The following is a 19354-nucleotide window of genomic DNA, read 5'->3' on the forward strand; positions in this document are numbered from 1 at the left end:
CGAAACCAAATAACAAAACTCCTTCACTGAGTTCTGCTAACTATTCACACTACCTAGCCATCTCTCCCTTCTTCCCTTCATAGCAAAGCTTGTTGAAAGGGTAAGTTACTTGTGTTTGCTTCCACTTCCTCTCCACCACTCACTCATGGATATTTTCAATCTGGCTTTCTTTCCCATCCATTTGACTGAAATTGACTCAGAGATCACGTAACTGCTGAAGCCAATGTTCTCTTATCCAATCAATTAATGTGCCTTGTACCATATGCCTTTATGGGAACCTGACTTTGCCCTGAAGATTTTGATTAGAGGCCCCTCTTTTTCCCATTTCCCTTGACTCACAGGGTCCATAGCATCCTCTTCATTCCCCACTACTTCTAAACCATTCATCTCTCCTCTTCATTTAAAAGTTCTTCCTCTCTTGAAGTCCATAGAGTACATTACCACCCTTTGCACAGGTTCTGGCCAAATTCAATAGTCGTGATTTCATCTGTGTAGAGGAAATCTAAGGTGCGGAAATTCCCTCCACCAGTACATTTCAGCAACTTTTCTATAACTCATAATCTAACAGCAGTGTCTGGGGCACCTGTGAAGTTAAGTGCTTTGCCCAGGGTCACACAGCCAGAAATGTGTCAAAAGTGGGATTTTGACCTTTTTTTCCCCCTGTCTCCAAGACTCTGGTTCTCTCTTTAGAAGAGGCGACAGGGAATAGTAGGCCTCAGAGTCAGGAAGACCTCATCCAGGAGTGATAGTATATAGAGACCTGGGGTGACACTAACCTGTAGGGGTGAGGAAGAAAACAAATTAGATAAGATAGAAGAAATGTCTTTGGTCCTCTTTTCTTCTGTGTCTATACTCATTCACTCTCATGGTCTCGACTATCATCTCTATGCCAATGACTCTCCAATTTCCATTGTCAGCCTGGACATCTCTTCTGAATATTATATGTGCATTCCCAATAGCTTACAGACATCTCTATATTTATGGTTCACTAGGACCTCAAATTCAACTGCGCAATTCAGCTACCAAATGTCCTAAACATGTGTTTTGCTCCCTAAACCTGATACTCCCTCTGACTTCATTATTTCCATTTTTTTAAAAAGATAATTTCCTGCCATCTTCAATCCTTGAAACTCTTGATATTAACTTTGACTTCTCTTTCCCCATCATGGCCATTTTTTTAATCAATTACTTTACTCATCATTCAATCTGTTGTTATTCGTTTACTTGTCTACACAATTTATTCCCACCTACACAATTTATTCCCACCTTATCTTTTCAGACTTTTCATCCTAAGCCCTGCCAATTCTGCTAGTTGTACTCCAACCAAACTGGACTACTTCCTGTCCCCTCAAATATATTATGTATCTTTCTGTCTTGGTGCCTTTTACTGAGTGTCTTCTGCTCGGAATTGTCTCCCTCTTTGTCGATTACTTATCCTCAATATCTAACAAATGTTTATTTCTCCTTCTAAGTTTCCCTGATCTCTCCAATTGGTAATGTATTTTTCCTTCTCACACTTGACATATGAGTTCAAATGGATTCTTGTTCTAGTCTCTCTGACCACCACCCTTTCTTCTAGTCAGCAGAGTACATAAATGTATAAGTAGCCAATATAAAGTAGCAAAAGCAGGATAAAAGATTGCAAAGGGGAACCTATAAGTCACGTACAGACCATCCCAAAGATCAAAAGAGAATAATTTACAAATTGTATCATACATTAACCAAAAGTCACATCTTGGTAATATGTGCTGAATCAGGGGAAGCCATCTAAACTTTACTGTTACGGATTTTTGGTCCTATGACATGTAAATCTCAGACAAGTCCCAGGCATATTCAATAAGACCAGCAGATCACAGATGTTTTGTGAGGCTAATAATTTTGAGATGATGCAGACATGTTAACTTTAAAGATTTATTGACAACTTTGAAAAGATTTGGACATGTTAATGAACCAACCCCAAAATAGGCCAAATAAGAATTGTTCTGTTCCCACCAAAAACCCTATAAAAATGAGACCTCAAACTCCTTTCCTTCATGCCCTCTTCCATTTCCATCAATTCCATGCTGCCAAATGTTTCCAACTCTAATCCAGGGCTATGTGAATGATTATTTGAGCCTTTTCCCCTTTCCATCTTCCTCCTCATCACTGACTGCCTTTCTTTACTACTCTATCCCTTGTCATTACACCATCTGTCTCTGTATCCTTTTCAATGCTTGTGTCTGTATTTTCTATGCCATTTCTCCTTACACCCTCTGTGCCTTCTTAGAGTGTTACTGAAGCATTATTCCCCATTGCCATCATGACCTTTCCCAGTGAGTACCCAAAGAGCCAGGTGTACCTGCCCCATTTCATAATCTTATAAATTAATTATCAAATCAACTTAGGTTTCACTATGCATCTTTCTAATGTACTTATCATGTATGTGTCATATTTGCTACTAGATTGAAGGAACATAAGAACAAAGACCATGACTTATCTGAACTTTGTATTTCCCACAGCAGATAATGGAACTCTTCATATGGTAAATGTTGCCTAGTAAATGTTTGTGGAATTGAATTTCCTGAAAGGCTTTTGTTTATGTAAGAGAACCTCTCCTCAATTCTACATACACTCCCTATGTAGTATCCTCTACTTCCACTGATTCAAATGAAATCTTCAAACAAATGACTCAAATCTCTAGCCTCAACTCCTAACCTCCTATCCAGCATTTCTGAATGCCTGCTGAATATTCTCGTGTGTATACTACCGATATCTCAAAACTAGCATATGCCAAAGAGAGCCTCTCCTCTAATTCCTGAATCATCTTTTCCCCATAATGTCCCTGGTCTTTTAATGGAATCTTTCTGTTCCCAGTCGTTCCTATTTAAAATGTTAGACTCATCTTTAGGCCTTCCCTATCCTTCAAGACCCAAATCCAATCAAATATTGAATCTTATTAACTCTATCATTGTACTCTCCTCCTTCTGTCTCTTCCCTTCTGTTTGTACTATTACCACATTAGAGGAGATTCACATTATCTTCCACAAAAACTATTAAACAATCTTTCATCTGGTCTCTTTTCCTGCTATCTCTGCTCCCACAATCTAGGTTTTACAGAGCAAACAATCTTCCCAATGTGTTGCTCTGATCTAGACTCTGAATGTTAGAGATGGAAGGAACCTGAGAAGACATCTTATCCCACTTCCTCATTTTACAGATGAGAAATCTGAGGTTCAAAGACTTGTAGTGAATTGTTCAGAGTAACACAGCCAGTGGTGGACTTGGGTGCAAACCCCCAGTTTCCTGACTGGGTATGAGTCAAATAATCTCTCTTCAGGATGACTCTGACTATAACAGCCAAATTTCTTATCACTCCCATGCCAAAAGTAAAAACAAAAAAACTATAATGGCTCCATGCTAACTAAAGAATTAAATTTGAACTCCTAAGTATGGAATCCAAGGCTATCCATAATACAGTCTCATCCTATTCTCCATCTTTATTCTCCTTCATTCCTCCACCTCTGCCTCATGCACTCTATATTCACTATTCTCTGAACATATCCCATGCTTTCCCACCTCTGGTACAATTCCAGGCATTTCAATTCAACAGCTTTGCTATTCCCTTCTACTTAGAATGACCTTCCCCACACCTACACCTGTCAGTGACCTGCTCATTCTTCAACCTCAAATAATATGCCCTCCATGATGATTTCCCAGTATCTTCTCCAATTTCTAAGATTATGGATTTAGAGAGGAAATAAGCAACACCATCACTTTGCCATTGTGGAAACTGAGGCCCAGAGAGTTAAAGTGACTTTTCCAGGGTCATAGAGCTAGAAGGTGGCAGAATTAAGATACAAATCCAGATTCTAGAAGGGCAAATTCGATATTCTTTGCTCTATGCATACCTTACTTCCTCTTTTCAAACCTCAAAGCATTGTGCCCCTCCCTTATGACACTTTTTGTGTTACACTATACTTATTTGTGTATTTGTCTTAGTGTTTCCACATAGGAATTTCCAGCATTTTGCAGGAAATTTATGATTTTCTGAATCACAAATACTGAGAAAAATAGATGGAAAAATCAGGGAAAAGTATTATAATTCTCTTGTGAGAAATAAAGAAATAAAGAGATGTTGTGTTACTGGTTCAAAGGAATTCACTGACATCAAGTCAAAAGTAAATGCAGGAAATACTGACATGCAAAGTAGAGGGTTAAATTTGACATTTCTGGGAACCGGGACAGGATACATAAGAGAGAAGCTGTCATAATCTGAACAATTAGTCCTACTTAAAATTGTTGCCATGTTATGTGCATATTTGTGGCCCTGCCTGCTTCCAACAGTGAGTCATTTTTGTAAATAAATGAGTTTATATGCCTAAAATACTTTATGCAAATCCTATGAGTGGTACTCTAAGAAACCACAGGTTTTGGCAGCAAAATAAGTCTTTAAACTGGCAATTTCACGGCTTAGAGTTGGAAGGCAGAAGAAGGAGTGGAATGACAGATTGTGATTAAATAAGGGAATTTTAGAGTTCATGAACATGGAAGTGGTGCATCTGTGGCTGAATGCAAGATCAAGGGTTTGACCATCTTTTTGTGAGGCTGAGGTGGGGTACAGGAGTAGGTTATGTGAAATGAGCAAGTTGAGGAACTGAGAAGTTAGGGGATTTGAGAGAGTTATCAATATGTATGTTGAAGTTCCCTAGTGGTACTGAACTCATTGTGGAAAGAGGATGAGTGTCCTGTAGCTTGACAACAGCTACAAAATTTTGATTGGATGGTAGATGTGGATTTAGTGAAGGAGAATGAGGATGTTGGTACCTGATAGCAGTTCTAATGAAGTATAGCAGAGATACTATGGTCTCTTTTTTCCCCCCTTTTTAAAAAATCTTGACTTTTTCAATATAAGATATCTTTTAGATGTGACTTAATTTGTTTTAGCTAATTTGCTATAGATGTCTCTTGAATTAACTTTTCATGAGCTGGGCCCGTAATGGATGCATGCATTTTGCACCATGATAGGCCTGCTCCTTTGGACTGTGTCAAATAAAAGTCTGACCTAAAACTGAGAATCTGGGTACTAAACTGGCCTGGAAAAAGTGAAAAGTTTATATGATTTGAGTTAGTAATTGCCTTATTTGTTTTGGCTTTCAAACTAAGATGGAAAATGTTCTTGCCCCCAGTGGAAGAAGACAAATTGATACCAATATAGGATATGTTCAAACAGGAAAAGATGATGTATGACTTAAAAATAAACATGAAGGAAAATGACAGATGCTGGAGGTGCTGTGGGAAAACAAGCACATGAAAATGGTCCAACCATTCTAGAAAGCAATTTTTATCTGTGCTCAAGAGGTTATTAAACTGTGTAGCCTTTGATCCATGGATACCACTACTAAGTCTACACCTCCAAAGAGATTAAAGGAAGAGGAAAAGAACCCACATACAAAGTTATTTATAGTAGCTCTTTTCATAGTGGTAAAGAAATGGAAACTGAGAGGGTGTCTATCAATTAGTGAATTGATAAACAAGGTATTTTTAGGCAGGTGTGAAAGTATCGTGAGTGAGGCCACATAGAACAGGAACGTAAGTACTCACAAGTCCAGCAGTTTATTACTCGCAGGAATGTAAGCTTGTGTGTGACTCCATTGCCCAACAGTCCCTTAAACATACAATGACGAAAGTAGCTTTGGGCTTGTACTCCAATTGAGAGCCCAGATATCCTGGATCTCTACCCTCATATATCTGATTGTTGTTGCTGGGAAAACTCAAAGGGAACTGAGTAGCAGGAAAACCTTAGGGACAGTCAATCAATGAGTAGTTTGTCCTTTGATTTCTACCGGTCATCATCAACCAAAAGGACACTATGATTAGTAAAGTTTGCTAATCTTGCCCTCCTAACCCTAAATGCAGATGACCAAGCCAGCTGCTGGGTATTATATAGCAGGTCAATCAGTGGTCAAATAGAGAGTCACTTGTGTCAGCTAGAGTCTAGCAATAGGCCACTTCTCATAATAGGGAGGTAGATAGGTAGGTAATAAGCCTATTTAAAATGCTTAGATTGTGTTAGGCACTGTGCTAAACTCTGGAGTTACAAATTGAAGCAAAAATAAAGGCAGCTGCTGCCCTCAACGAATTCGCATTCTAATGAGAGAAGACCACATATAAAACAGAGCTGAAAAGGGAGCGGAGGATGTACTTTTGAGGGGACATAGAAACATGACCGAATTTTATTATGAGAAATGATGAAGGGGACGGTTTCAGAGAAGCCTGGGAAAACTTTAGTCAATTAATGCAGAGTGAAATAAGCAATATCCAGAGAACAATTCATACAAGACAATAACATTTTAAAGACAAACAACTTTGAAAGACTTTGAAATTCTGATGATCACAATGGCCAATTACAATTCCAGAAGATTTACTGTGAAAAATGTCACCCACTTCCTGACAGAGAAGTGATGGAGTCAAAGCAAAAATTGAGCAACATATTTTTGGAAATAGCTGGCATGGGAATTTGTTTTGCTCATTTATATTTGCTAAAAAAAAGATTTTGTTTTTCTTTCTTTTTCAATGTGGGTGGGATGAGAGGCAGAGAAGGCAGATTTTTGTTTATTGAAAAATATAATTGTGGCAGCTAGGTGGCGCAGTGGATAGAGCACCGGCCCTGGATTCAGGAGGACCTGGGTTCAAATCCGACCTCATACACATAACACTTACTAGCTGTGTGACCCTGGGCAGGTCACTTAACCCCATTGCCTAGCCAAAAACGAAACAAAAAAACCAAAAAATATATATAATGTTTAGTTTTTAAAAAGAAAAAAACAGAAGCATCAATGAATCTCTATGATATAATCTATGTTCCTGGTTTTTTGGCTAGGTTTTGGTTTACTTTTCATCTTTTAATAGAGCTAACTGGTTTCTCCTTTCTTTCCAATACAAACATGTGACTCACATCTCTGGAAATGGTGATGTGCAAAGTAAACAGTCCAAAATGAGTCTCTCTGTCTATCACTGTCACTGTGCTCTCTTGATCACTTTAGAATGGTTCCATACACCTGGTGACAGGCTCCCTAGTTCATTACAGCTGTGAAGGACCATTCAGTGATAAGGACAGAGCTGCAGCATCACTGGCTCTTGCAAGCTTCACATGCTCATCACTGTCCCTACCAGTTCCCTTCCTCACTTTCTTTATTGCTTTGGCCACAAATCCTCTCTCAACTTCCTTCTCAAGTAGTTTCCAATCCCACAGACCTAGAATGGAAGAATGTCAATATCAGCATTCTGGAGATTTGCAGACATTTTGTGACTTTCAAATAAAGCGAACCCTGTTTGGTGAAAACCAATGGGAAAGTGTGGAGGCATTATCACTCTTCTGGATTTCATGAAGCCCAAGCCAAGAGAAGCATCAAGGACACTGCCCATAATATTTAGTAGGACTATGATGCAATGGATGTTGCATCCCTCAAATGATGCAAGTCACAGCTTATATATGCCTGCCACTCCTGTGTAAGTCTTGTCCATATCCTCCTCTAAAGCTTCCACAGAGGGCCCCCCCCAAGTTCTTGGAGCAAACATGTTAGGTAGCATTACACAGTGGATAAGAGAACTGGCCTCTGGGTTAGGAATAGCTGGGTAGATTCCTCCTTCTGATGTATACAGGCTGTGTGATCTAGAGCAAGTCACAGCCTCTCAGCAACTCAAGGCAACTTTCTAAGACAAAAACCTGTAGACAAGGTGTGGAATTGCAATAATAATAATAATAAGAGCTAATATTTATATGGGCTGCTAGGTGGCACAGTGCATAGAGCACCTGGCCTGGAGTCAGGGAGACCTGAATACAAATCCAGCCTCAGACACTTACTACCTGTGTGACCCCAGGCAAGTCACTTAACCCTGTTTGCCTCAGTTTCCTCATCCATAAAATGAGTTGGAGAAAGAAATGACAAACTACTCTGGCATCTTTGCCAAGAAACTCCCAAGTGGGGTCACAAAAAGTCAGACATGATTAAACAATGACAAATATTTATAAAGCATATTTAGGTTTACAGAGCACTTTATGTATGTATGTTAACTCATGTGATCCTCACAACAACCCTGGGATGTAGATGTTATTATCATCACTTTTTACAGATGAGGAAATTGAGGCACAGAGAGATTAAATGACTTGCCCGGGGTTACACAGCTAGTAAGCATCTAAGGTAATCCTCACCCCAAGTCATATACTCTATCCACTATGCAATTTAGCTGTCTCATTAATGGAGAAGTGCCTCACCAGAAGCTCCCTACACTGATGAAATCATAGATCCAATAAAAAAAAAAGCCACATTAGGCACTATGTAAATTGAATTGAATAGAATTGAATTGCCCATTGTAAATCTACACAGTGGCTTATACAGAATTTGCTCAGCTTATAAACCAAAAATCATTTTTCTACATACACAAATTTTGAGAGTTCGTTATTTCAACTGGGTTTTAAATATGGATAGTAGCACCAAGAACCAGAGTTGTTTTTTTTATATTGGGAAAAAGGGAAATAAAGAAGAATTTCTTAGTTCCAAAGGGCCAAATAATCTACTTTACTCAATACATAGTCTGGCAAATAATGGATACTCAATGTTTTCTGGTCAGTTACATAACTAGGCACTTAGATGGAATATTAGATAGAATGTTGGATTGGCATCGTGAAGAGCTGAGTTCACATCCTCCTTTATACATTAATTATCTGTGTGATCCTGGTTAAGTCATTTAACCTCTCTCTGCCTCAGTTTCCTAACCTTTCCAGTTCTAAATGTATGATCTCATTATATTACAAAAATATATCTACTATATCATCAATCCAGTGACATGGGCCTTCTGGCTGTTCCACAAACAGGACACTTCATCCCTTAGCTCCAGGCATTTTCTTGGCCTGTCTGCAGTGCATGAAATGCTCTCAATTTGCCATTCTGTCTGCTGACATCCCTGGTTTCCTTTAAGTACCAACTAAAATCCCACCTTCTATAGGAAACCTTCCCCAACAATTCTTAATTCCAGTGCTCTCCCTCTTTTAATTATTTTCTATTTATCCTATGTATAGCTTGCTTTGTAAATATTTGTTTGCATGTTGTCTTTGATTGTAAGATCTTTGAGGGTAGGAACCGTTTGTGCCTCTTTTTATATCCCCAGTACTTAGCATAGTGCCTGACACATAGTAGATACTTAATAAATATTTATTGATTGATAGATTGATGGATAGATGGCCATTGATTAGGGAATGGCTAAATAAATTTTGGTATATGTGCGAAATGGAATATTACTGTGCTATAAGAAATAACAAATATGATGAATACAGAGAAACTTGAAAAGATCTACATGAACTGAGGCAGAGTGAAGTTAAGTAAAGCCAAGAAAACAATATACACAATGAGTACAACAATGTAAATGGAAAGAACAACCACACATACAAAGATAAAAAAATGAATGTTGCAAAATTACAAATAAACATATGGCCCCAAAGAAGGGATGTGAGAAGATAACCCTACTCCACTCCTTTGAAGAAGTAGGAAGTCCACAGGTGTGGCCCATTGTATACGTTTTCAGATTTTTTTTTTTGATGTATTAATAGGTTTTGCTGATTTTTTTTGTTCTTTTTCCTTTTTTTCTTTAAAAAAATATTATTCGTTATATGGGATGTTTCTCTAAGAAGGGCAGGGAGATGGATACAGGGAGAAATTCTGGTGATGTAAGAAATAGGAGACATCAATGAGAATGTATTTACACTAGGACTGCTGTTGCAGAGGTGATGGGGCAAAGCACCCCAGGCTTGGGGCACCGCCAGTATGAAAACATAGGTATGAAAGAGGAAGTGTCATATTCAAGGAACTGCAGGCAGGCAAGTGTAGTTGAATTATAGAGTACACAGAAGGAAATAAGATATAAGAATAACAGAAATGTAGAAAGGGTCAAGGTTATAAAGAGTTTTAAGTGCCAAAATAGAGGACTTTACATTTGATCTCATCACATGCAATTTACTGTTTCAAAAAAGGGATAAAACATACCTGGTTAGTTCCCCTTCCTAAGGTATCAGGATGCTTCTTTTGTTTTGCTGGAAAAATTTTTAAAAGAAAGAAACAGTCAATTAAACTCAGAAAAGCTCTAGGAGAGGTCACCTATGGTGGAATACCACCCCAATTAATAGGAAAGGTTGCTGCCCCTATGGCCAGCTGCCAGTAATTTGTGGAAAGTGCCAATGCCAATCAACTTGGAGAGTCAATGGTTAATATGTGTCACTCATCGATTGTGTCTTCCCTTCTTACCCAGCATGCAAAATACAGAAAAAGATTAGAACACCAAACAATCACTTTTTAAAAGCTGATAACTTTTCTCTGGGGAGTTTCTATATTTTGGTGCCAAAAGTCACAAGTAATACCACTCCAGGAACATTTTGTTCACATATGGGTATCACAGTTCAGTGTAGACAGTGATGAATTGGGGAGCACCCATTGTGGTGACGGTCCCTGAGGTCTTGTCATATAAGGAGTACTTTAATCAATTGGAGATATTCAGCCTAGAGAAGAAAAGACTTGGGGGACAGGGAAGGGAGGAGAAGAAATACGATAACTACGTTCAAATATTGGCAGGGCTATTCTGAGGAAGAAAGATGAGAGGTTCCATTTGGCTCAAGATGGGCCAAACCAATCAATGACTCAATCAATCATTTATTATACACTCAGTATATACAAGGCACCATTGTAGGTGCTAAGATACAAAGCCAAAAATAAAGCAATTCATGCTGTCAAGTAGCTGAAATTCTACCTGAGAAACAACATGTATATAATATAAGTAAATACAGAATAAATATATGTACAATAAATACAAAGTAAAAGTAAGATAGTTAAGTAGAAAGTAATTAGTGAGGGAGGGCCCTAGCAGTTGGAGAGATTGGAAAAGATCTCATGTAGAAGGTGGTGCTTGAGCTATATCTTGAAGGGATTTGGAATTCTGTGACATGAAGGTGAGGGGGGGAATATATTCCACGCATGGGGTATGGGCAGTGCAAATGCCTAGAGATAGAAGATGAAGTTTGATATATAAGGAACAGAAAGAAGCCAAGTCTGGTTGGATCATTGGGTGCCAGAAGGGGAATAAAATAAAATAAGACCAGAAAAATATGTAGAGTCCAGGCTGTGAAGGGTTTTAAAAGCCAAATAAAGGTGTTTTGTTTTATTCTAGAGGTAATAGGGAACCAGTAAGCATGAGAGTGACGCAATCAGATCTGTGCATAAGGAAATTCATTTTGGCAACCACGAAGAGAATGAATTGATGTAGGGAGAAACTTTAGGCAGGCAGAGCAATTAGAAGAAACCAGGAGCAGTGGAAGGAAGTTATAAAGAGGTAAACTGAGGACTGATGCCAAGAAAAACTTTTTTACAATTAGAGCTGCCCAAAAGTGAAATTGGCTGCCTTGGAATGTACTTAGTTCTTCCTAACCAGAAATCTTCAAGCAGATGCTGCATGGGCCCTTATCAGGTATATTTCGGTGGAAAGCATTTTCAGGTATGACACCTCTTCCAACTCCCAAATTCTGTGGTTGTGTAGCTTTATTACTAAGTCATTGCTTAGACATCTTCTTTCCAAGAGAGATTCTGGATGTAGGTACATAAAGGGATTCTTTTGATCACCTATTTTTCTTGTAGCTTTCAGAGAAACTCTTGAGAGATCTCAAACTAGATGAAGGAGTCTAGTCAAGCTGAGGGCAGCTAGGTGACCCAGTAGATAAAGTGCTGGGCCTGAAGTCAGGAAGATTCATTTTCCTGGGCTCAAATCTGGCCTCAGACACTTATTTGCTGAATGACTGTGGGCAAGTCACTTTGCCTCTGTTCTGTCATCTGTAAAATGAGCTGGAGAAGGAAATGGCGAACCACTCCAGTATCTTCGCCAAGAAAACCCCAAGTGGGGCCATGAAGAGTCAGACACAACTGGAAACTGAAAAACAAAAGAGTCAAGCTATGGCAGGCTCCCTGTGGTTGGCAAAAATGAGTGGCTTTGAGAAGATTGTAATGATTTTTGAAACTTCCACCTCAAAGCAGTAGGGAAATATTTGCCTTGCCTTTATCTCATATGAGAGACTGACAAGGTCTTGTCTGTTTTAGAGTTATTAGAATCATAAAATGCTGGAATTTAGAGATGGAACAGCACCATAGGTAATGGGGAAGTAGGGGTATGAGAAAGAGCATTAGAAAGGGAAGTGCAAGAGATTAAAAAGGAAAAGGAACTTCTCTATAACTATCCTCCCTATGGTAGCTTTAAGGCATGTGGTTCTTAAAAACCAGAAAGGGGTCGGTTTCAAAAGATCATGCTTTTCCCACCACAACCAAACCCCCTCTTTTCAAAGAAACTCTTATTTCTCTGTGGAGATCAATTACATGGAGAAGGAAACTGGAAAAAAAAATCACAGAAAATCTCCATTTGTCCAAAATTTTAGAGAAAGAAGGGGAGTAGCCTGGCAATTTAATCAATGTTAACAGTTAAAACAACTCAATCCTGACTTATTAAAACATATAATGATGATTAATTGTGTGATTATTAAATTAAGCTAATTGTTAAATTAATTAGATAATTATTAAAAAGGAATGCATAGCAAAAAGTATATCAAAGGTTTATAGCGATTATATAAAAAAGCTTAACTGATATAAATCAATGTCATAACAAGAAGAAAAAAAGAATCTAAAAACACCTTAGTCAGCAAATACTTGACCTATTTGCCAAATGGAAAGAGATGGAGGCCAAAGGTAATAATGATTTAGTATAGAAATTAATTTTTAAAGTCTTATGAAGGAGGCCAATGTAAGATTATGACCAATGTCACTTCATAAAGCAGAGAGCAGCAGTGAAGGGTTCATCTGGTTCATTCTTGACTCTGTTGTTGTTGCTACAGCTGCTGCTGTTCTTCAATGATTCCAGCCATGTCCTACTCTTCATGGCTCTGTAGACCATAGCACTATAGTACTGTCCATGAGGTTTTCTTAGCAAAGATACTGGAGTGGTTTGCCATTTCCTTCTCCAGTGTATTAAGACAAACAGCAGGTAAGCGACTTGCCCAGGGTCATAGCTAGTGAGTGTCAGAATCCAGATCTGAACTCGGGTTTTCCTGACTCCAGGTCCAGTGCTCTATCCACCGAGCCTCTTAGCTACAGTAAAGGCTAAATATCACTATAAAGAAAACTTGGAGAGAAACAAAGCTAAGCAAAAACATCCTGAGAGAATTTAAAGATGAACATGGAAGAAGGAACAAACGGAAGGAAAATGGAAACTATCTACAAAATTTTACACACACACACACAGATGAAATGTTTTCACCATCAAAGGACAGCAGAGCCACAAAACTTGGACTAATATCACAGTCCAAGAAAGTCCTTATAGAAGAAATGGAAATGGCAATAAGAAAAATAAAGATGGAAGAAGCCGGATTAGACCAAATGTTCACAGAGGAGATTGTTGCTGGTTGTGACATAGGAGTAAAAGCACTGAGGGAAGGTTTAATTCACAAAGTATATGAAGGGGACATCCCAGAGGCAGGGGGAAAGGGAAGTCAGGAGAACCCACCAGCTTCCAAGGCAATCCATTATACTTTGGGATAACTCTGATTGTTAAGAAGTTTTTTTTCCCTTTTGTCAAGTCAAAATTTGCCCCTTTGCAAATGCTCCTGGTTTGGTTCTTTGCGTGTTAAGTAAAACTACCCCAACTCTTTCCCAATAATAGCCTTCCAAATACCTGAAGGGAATAATCATTCCCCCACTACAGCCCACCTTTGTTGTCTTCCCCCAGAATAATTACCCCAGTTCTGTCAACTTATCATCATTTAGTAAGAAATAAAAAGAGGGGTAGAAATATCAGAAACTTTAAAAAAAACAACCTATCACCATGAGGAAAACTTGTCTGAATATGTCTGCAGAATAATATCATTATAAAATAGAACTCACCTCGCTTCTTCCTCTGCCAGAAGAACAGACCGAGACAAGTAAGGATAAATATACTCAGCAGCCCCATTGAAAGCAGCATGTAAAGGAGCCATGGTCTAGTTTCATTCTCAGGTCTCTGTTCCAACGGAGCTTCAGTTGAATCTGAAAATTCAATCAATACTTAAGAGCATTAAGAAAGCTGTGATAGCTAGAAAATCCACTTTGTTTAATTTATTTCCCCAAATGGGATGGAAATTATTATCATAAACCCCAGAGGGAAGCCTTTTCTAGAACGAGCCAAAGACAAGGCATATTCCTCCCAACCTCCATGAAACCTTCTCTGAAAATCACATATAATGGCGACCAAGCCATTCAGCAAAAATAATCATAAAAGCCAACATTGATATAAAGCTTTAAGTTTTGTAAATCTTAAACTTATAAACCTTTGAAACTAATTTAATTCTCATAGAACTGTGAGGGAGGCTCTACAAGGATTGTTCTACTTATTTTGCTGATGAGGAAACTGAGGCCCAGAGATGTTAAGTCTTGCTGAGGGCTACACAGTGTCAGGGCTGGGATTTGAACCCAAGAATTGCTGACTCCAATTGCAATGAGCTATATGTTCTATGTTGCCTCCCAGGATGATGAGATTCCACTGTACCAAGAATAATAGAAGGGAAGGGGAGAGAAGATTAAAAAAGAATTATTCTATTTTATATATGCTATTATTTTATATCATATGTATTTTGTATATATTATATATCATAAATATAAATGAGATCTTACTTTTCCTATATCCTGCATCTGCTGAATACTAAAGAAACCAGGTTTCCCTTATTTTAGTTGGACTAATCAAAATTTACTTCTTAGCAGGTCCACTTTATCAGCACTACTGCATGATAAAGCAGAGAGAGTGCATACTTGGAGTAAGGAAGATCTCGGCCAAAATTCTGCCTCTGACAATTACTAGCATGTGACTGAGTAATAGGATCGTAGATTTAGAGCAGAAAGGGACCGTAGAAGGAAGCCATGGAGTCTAACCTCTTCCTTTTACAGATGAGAAAACCGAAAATGAGTCTCAGTTTCTCCACTTATTAAATGGGGGTAATAATGCCTCTCGAATCTACCTCACAGAGTTGATACAAGGCTCATATGAGGTGATATATGTACACTGTAAGCTTTAAAATGGTGCATCAATGCCTATTTAAATTTTTTTTTTATTATAGAGAAAAAGAAAAATGTAAAAAATAAACCAGCTTTAGTAATGCTGATGGACACTCAGGCCCATTATTAGACCAGCGTCCACTGGCAAGAGATCTTAATAGGGAAATGTGAACCGAGGGTGAAGTAGATGGACTTGCCCCAGACAATTAAGTGACTTCCCTCAAGCTCAATTTATGTAACACAATTAGCAATAACTCCAAGAATATGTGCTTAAAGCCAGTTCTTAGGTTGTAAGGCTTTGTGTATGAAACATTAATCTATGTGTTTAAGCCCATGTATCTGTGGAACTACATATGGAATTAGTCTGTTACATGGAATAACATCTTATTTCCTCTAAGTGTGGGAGCTAACAGGAGTCACAATTAGCAAAGGCCTCCAGAGACATTTCTGGATGATATTTACTTACTGAAGCAAAAAAAGAAAAGAAAATTCATTCCTGTTTCTCTCCCTCCCTTTTTACTTCCTCTTCAATTTACCCACACAAACAATACAGTCCTTGTGGACTTGAGGCTACTCACATGGAGGCAGCTAGCTAGCACAGTGGATAGAGCGCTGGGCATGTAATCAGGAAGACCTGACTTAAAATTTTATCTCAGTTATTTACTAGCTGTGTGACCTTGGGCAAATCAGTCTGTCTCAACTATAAAATATAGATAATCATAGCACCTACCTCCCAGGATTGTTGTGAGAATCAAATAAAATGGTATTTGTAAAGCTCTTAGCTCAGTGCCCAACACATAGTTAATTAATTAACTAAATTAACAGTTGTTCCCTTCCTTCATTTCATATCTTGGTCAATTGACCCAAAGCACAGCAGAAGAGAGGCGGACACTTACCCGCTCTTTTTTAGAGATCTAGCTGAGTTCCTATATGGCCTCAGACACATACCAGCTGTGTGACCCTGGGCAAGTCACTTAACCCTGTTTGCCTCAGTTTCCTCCTCTGTAAAATAAGCTAGAGAGGGAAACGGCAAACCACTCCAGTATCTTTGCCAAGAAAACCCCCAATGGGGGTCATGACGAGTCAGACACAATTGAGAACAACTCAAAGACAATGGCAGAAGAAGAAAAGCACTTTTCTGGATGTCTCACTAGCTCAGAGAAGGTCCTCCCAAGAAGTGGCTATTTAGTAGGTATAACTATTCCTTTCTCCAGTCTGGGTGGAGGCAACATATATAAATCTAAGGGCCCCTGAGATTTCTAGGCCTTGAAGGAGAATGAATAGAGGAGGCAAGGGAAAGAGAAGAGTCAAAAATTTAGAGTTAGAAAGCACCTCAAAAGAAAACAAGTCCGGCCTCTTCATTTTACAGATAAGGAAATTGAGGCTCAGAGAATTTAAATAATTTGCCCAAGGTTACACATATAGTAATATATGGTAGAGCCAGTATTTGAACGCTGACAACAAATTTAGCCCTCTTTTCATTGTGCCACCCAGACTCTTTTGGTCAATAGTTGAAATTGTTGTTCTTTTTCTCCCTTCATTATCTTCTTCTTTTTTTTTTAATCTTTAGGCAATTGGGGTTAAGTGACTTGCCCAGGGTCACACAGCTAATAAGTGTCAAGTGTTTGGTCTGAGGCCGGATCTGAACTCAAGTTGTCTTGACTTCAGGGCCGGTGCTCTATCCCCTGCGCCACCCAGCTGCCCCTTCTCCCTTCATTCTCAAAGAAGACCAATGACATCACGAGGGGATGTCTTGACTTTTGCAAGAATTGGATTCAAGTAAGGTAGAGCTGTGCAGTCATCAGCCTCACTCTCTCCTTCAGAATCATCAGAGTCCAGTGGCATGACAAAAGTCAAGATGACTGGCGATGGCCCAAGATGTAGTGGGTGACCTTGGCCTTTCTAAATTAGGTCTTTCCCAAGCCTCAATTTACCATGAACATGAATTTAAAAGTTGGAAAGAAGTAGCAGTGATAAGGGAGGCTCAATTTTAGATCTGATGAAGTTGAGATGTCAATAGTACATACAAATAAAAATTGTCCAGTTATCAACTAGAACAGAATGTAGTCCTGGAGTAAGGGGGAAAAAATTGGAACTGAAGGTCTAGATTTCTTGGTGCTCTTTGGTCAATTAGTCACATCCAACTCTTTGTGACCCCATTTGGGGTTTTCTTGGCAAAGTTATTGGAGTGGTTTGCTATTGGCTTCTCCAGCTCATTTTACAGATGGGGAAACTGAGGCAATCAGGTTAAATGACTTGCCCAAGGTCACACAGCTAGTAAGTGTCTGAGGCCACATTTGAACTCATGAAGAAGAGTTCCTGCTTCCTGATTCCAAGCCCAGTGTTCTATCCACTGTGCCAACTAGCTACCCAAGTACTCACTATAATTCCTGGCAAATTGCTTTGAATATAAAAGGAGCACACAAATATTAATTGAACAAATAAATGAATGAATTTTTTTTAAAAAAGGAAAGACTAGCTAGAATCAACAGCCACATTACTCTCAGGAGTGATCATTTTTTAGTTGACTTGACGTCCTCATCTTCTTGCAACTGTTCTGACAAAGAAGTTTCAAAAATCTCTCCAAGGCTTTGAGTTGCAGAGTAGTTGACGACCTGCATCGATGAAACATGTTTATTCATAGAGGATTTCACTTTACCAATAAAATTAATAGGAGGGGAACCCTCCAACTCCCTAAAAGAGGATAGAAAATTAAGCATTCTTTCATGAATAAAATAAGATGAGAATGTCCATCAGACAAATGGGCTTTGAAGCTGATACTCACTTGTTACATAGATGTCTGGGCTTTGCGGCTGATACTCACTTGTTATGTAGACATTTATGTGATGGCTGGAAAACAGAGACTTTTTTGAAAAGTTAACAATACACTGATAGGAGCCACCATCACCATCAAGCACAGGGTCAAAATGCAGACTGAACATGGTTAAGTTCTTCTCTTTATCCCATGGTCTAGACTCCCAAAGTCCATCTCGAATTTGGGAGCTTTGTGTTCCATTTTCCTTGATCCAAGACACATTCAGATTCTCACCACATTGCTTCACTGGACACTTGAGCACGAGCAATTTCCCTGGTGAAGTGGTAAAACTGGTTCCTCTGTGAACCAAAGGTCTGAAACAAAGAGAATTCCCTGAAAGAGAGGAAAATGAATGATAGAATCACAGGGCATAGAAGTCATCAGATTCATTCTCCCAGCAGAACTATCCCGTAAACAATGCCTAGAGAGCTTCTCAGTGGTCTCTAAAGGAAAAAAGGTTCTATCCCCTCCTATTCTTGCTCATTCCATTGTTTAACGCTTATCATCAGGAAACTTTTGATCTTGTCTAAGCCACACAGAATAGAAGAAGAATAGCGTTGGAGTCAGGAAAGACCCAGATTCAAGTCCTGACTCTGACACATGCTAAGCTATGTGATCATGGGAAATTCACTTAATCTCTCAGCACTGGCAGCTCTCCAGGGTCAATGACTAAAACATTGGTTACCCATCTGCATTGTTAGAGAGAATTGCCACATTTTGAGCTCCCCAATCGAAAGTATAGACCAAAACAATTAAAAACCTTCATGCTGCAGTTTTCACGCCCTTTTCTTCAGATTTTGTCTTCAATTAAAATGGATGTACTGTGGTCATAGACACACCCATGGATCACCTTGACCAACAGGGGAGGATGTTAAGGAATGTTAAGGGGTCCCCTCAACTTGTCTTTTTGAGTTGCTGTATTTTCTGGAAACACTGGACCTGGAATATGCAGGAGGCCCTGAATGCATCTAGGATGAAGCCCCCCACCTGCCTCCCACTTCACTGAGCTGACATGATTTGTTGTTTGCACCCCAAGCTTGACTCTCGGTCTTTGGGAGTCAAGAGAGCTCCCAGTCAGTCTGCACCACACTGGGAAACTGATTATATATCGGGGATCCTTGTAGATAAACAGACCATTCCATCTTCAAAGCCTAGTATTTCCCAAGGGGAAAGAATGCTGCTTTTGCTATCTTAATCATTCGTGATTTCTCCTCCTTAGCCACTCTTATTTAGGTGAAGATTTCTGTTTCTACTTCTCTTTGTCTCAATTTCATAAATATGTAAACTTCTGTTTGGATTGTGAACTCTTTGCACTAGCTGAGGGTTTCACATGCATATTTATTTCTCTTGTAATAAACCTAGCTTTTCACATAAGTTTTGTGAAGTTGTGATTGCTTGACACTGGTCACTATACTAGTGAATTTTAAAAATATATATTACATTTAAAGTCTGG

General features: G+C 38.9%; 1 protein-coding gene across 2 annotated transcripts in view; it reads right to left on the reverse strand.

The window, feature by feature from the left end:
* BTLA (B and T lymphocyte associated) overlaps positions 1-19354 on the reverse strand; it is a 56782-nt gene that overhangs the window by 5023 nt on the left and 32405 nt on the right. The window contains exons 2-4 of one of the 2 annotated variants that reach the window (XM_021007174.2): positions 17911-18234; positions 13944-14084; positions 10020-10066 (exon numbers count right to left, since the gene is read on the reverse strand). In XM_021007174.2, coding sequence (XP_020862833.1) covers positions 10020-10066; positions 13944-14084; positions 17911-18234 — 512 coding nt within the window. Of the gene's footprint in view, positions 1-10019; positions 10067-13943; positions 14085-17871; positions 18235-19354 lie in introns of both variants that reach the window. The other variant, XM_021007173.2, reaches the window with a different exon arrangement.

The sequence above is a fragment of the Phascolarctos cinereus genome, unplaced genomic scaffold (genome assembly GCF_003287225.1).
Source record: "Phascolarctos cinereus isolate Bilbo 61053 unplaced genomic scaffold, phaCin_HiC Scaffold_726;HRSCAF=1367, whole genome shotgun sequence".
In the NCBI taxonomy this organism is placed as follows: domain Eukaryota; kingdom Metazoa; phylum Chordata; class Mammalia; order Diprotodontia; family Phascolarctidae; genus Phascolarctos; species Phascolarctos cinereus.